At 46.1% G+C, this 2,500-nt stretch overlaps 1 protein-coding gene across 4 annotated transcripts in view; it reads right to left on the bottom strand.

Moving 5' to 3' along the window:
* The window catches only part of greb1 (growth regulating estrogen receptor binding 1), a 56,073-nt gene that overhangs the window by 27,853 nt on the left and 25,720 nt on the right, over positions 1 to 2,500 (bottom strand). For all 4 annotated transcript variants that reach the window (XM_052496973.1, XM_052496976.1, XM_052496975.1 and 1 more), the window contains one exon: positions 1,899 to 2,015. In XM_052496973.1, coding sequence (XP_052352933.1) covers positions 1,899 to 2,015 — 117 coding nt within the window. The remainder of the gene's footprint in view (positions 1 to 1,898; positions 2,016 to 2,500) is intronic.

Here is a 2,500-nt window from a genome sequence, read left to right as displayed (position 1 = left end):
TGTCTGTGAGTGTACTGTCTGTGAGTATACTGTCTGTGAGTATACTGTCTGTGAGTATACTGTCTGTGAGTATACTGTCTGTGAGTGTACTGTCTGTGTGTACTGTCTGTGAGTATACTGTCTGTGAGTATACTGTCTGTGAGTATACTGTCTGTGAGTGTACTGTCTGTGAGTATACTGTCTGTGAGTATACTGTCTGTGAGTATACTGTCTGTGAGTGTACTGTCTGTGAGTATACTGTCTGTGAGTATACTGTCTGTGAGTGTACTGTCTGTGTGTACTGTCTGTGAGTATACTGTCTGTGAGTATACTGTCTGTGAGTATACTGTCTGTGAGTATACTGTCTGTGAGTGTACTGTCTGTGAGTATACTGTCTGTGAGTATACTGTCTGTGAGTATACTGTCTGTGTGTATACTGTCTGTGAGTGTACTGTCTGTGAGTATACTGTCTGTGAGTATACTGTCTGTGAGTATACTGTCTGTGAGTATACTGTCTGTGAGTGTACTGTCTGTGAGTATACTGTCTGTGAGTATACTGTCTGTGAGTATACTGTCTGTGAGTATACTGTCTGTGTGTACTGTCTGTGAGTATACTGTCTGTGAGTATACTGTCTGTGAGTATACTGTCTGTGAGTATACTGTCTGTGAGTGTACTGTCTGTGAGTGTACTGTCTGTGAGTATACTGTCTGTGAGTATACTGTCTGTGAGTGTACTGTCTGTGAGTATACTGTCTGTGAGTATACTGTCTGTGAGTATACTGTCTGTGAGTGTACTGTCTGTGTGTACTGTCTGTGAGTATACTGTCTGTGAGTATACTGTCTGTGAGTATACTGTCTGTGAGTATACTGTCTGTGAGTGTACTGTCTGTGAGTGTACTGTCTGTGAGTATACTGTCTGTGAGTATACTGTCTGTGAGTGTACTGTCTGTGAGTGTACTGTCTGTGTGTACTGTCTGTGAGTATACTGTGTGTGTGTACTGTGTGTGAGTGTACTGTGTGTGAGTGTACTGTGTGTGAGTGTACTGTCTGTGAGTGTACTGTCTGTGAGTGTACTGTCTGTGAGTGTACTGTGTGTGAGTGTACTGTGTGTGAGTGTACTGTCTGTGAGTGTACTGTCTGTGAGTGTACTGTCTGTGTGTACTGTCTGTGACTGTACTGTCTGTGAGTGTACTGTGTGTGAGTGTACTGTGTGTGAGTGTACTGTGTGTGAGTGTACTGTCTGTGAGTGTACTGTCTGTGAGTGTACTGTCTGTGAGTGTACTGTCTGTGTGTGTATACTGTCTGTGAGTATACTGTCTGTGAGTATACTGTCTGTGTGTACTGTCTGTAACTGTACTGTCTGTGAGGGTACTGTGTGTGAGTGTACTGTCTGTGAGTGTACTGTGTGTGAGTGTACTGTGTGTGAGTGTACTGTCTGTGAGTGTACTGTCTGTGAGTGTACTGGGTGTGAGTGTACTGTCTGTGACTGTACTGGTTGTGTGTGTGTACTGTGTGTGAGTGTACTGGGTGTGAGCGTACTGGGTGTGAGCGTACTGGGTGTGAGTGTACTGCTTGTGAGCGTACTGGGTGTGAGCGTACTGGGTGTGAGTGTACTGGGTGTGAGTGTACTGCGTGTGAGCGTACTGGGTGTGAGTGTACTGCGTGTGAGCGTACTGGGTGTGAGCGTACTGGGTGTGAGTGTACTGGGTGTGAGTGTACTGGGTGTGAGCGTACTGCTTGTGAGCATACTGGGTGTGAGCGTATTGGGTGTGAGCGTACTGCTTGTGAGCGTACTGGGTGTGAGCGTACTGGGTGTGAGCGTACTGGGTGTGAGCATACTGCTTGTGAGCATACTGCTTGTGAGCGTACTGGGTGTGAGTGTACTGGGTGTGAGTGTACTGGGTGTGAGCGTGTTGTACCAGTATAGCTGCCGGGTGGGTGTCCAGGGTGAGCGGTGACTGCTGGATTGAGGAGGTGCTCATCAGAGATCACATGACCATCAGAGGCGTTGGGCGCCGTCTGTCTCCCTCTAGTCTCTGAAATGACAACGCACGGTCAGATTAGCATTTGGCTTCAGACACAAACACAGCCAGACAGGCAAACAGAAACCCACACAGTCAAAACCATTGGAACACAGTCAATGCTCCTGTACTCACACAGTGTCTGTGTGTGTGTGTGTGTGTGTGTGTGTGTGTGTGTGTGTGTGTGTGTGTGTGTGTGTGTGTGTGTGTGTGTGTGTGTGTGTGTGTGTGTGTGTGTGTGTGTGTGTGTGTGTGTGTGTGTGTGTGTGTGTGTGTGTGTACAAACTTGAGAGAACGGATGGACATTTTCCGTAAAAGCATTAGTCACACTCAAGTGATTATGTTAGTGTCAGCTCAATTTACATTTGAATGTAAACTCTACTCTAATTACTGTAGGTCTGAAACTCATCCTTCTTCCTAATCTGTGTGGATTAGACTTGATTTACTGTCTCTCTGCCTCATATACTGTATACCATGGGTATTGTCAGTTACACAGTAAC

The sequence above is a fragment of the Oncorhynchus keta genome, chromosome 35, assembly GCF_023373465.1.
Source record: "Oncorhynchus keta strain PuntledgeMale-10-30-2019 chromosome 35, Oket_V2, whole genome shotgun sequence".
Classification (NCBI taxonomy): domain Eukaryota; kingdom Metazoa; phylum Chordata; class Actinopteri; order Salmoniformes; family Salmonidae; genus Oncorhynchus; species Oncorhynchus keta.
The sequence above is the reverse complement of the archived record's forward strand: the minus strand, read 5'-3'. Positions and strand labels throughout refer to the sequence as shown.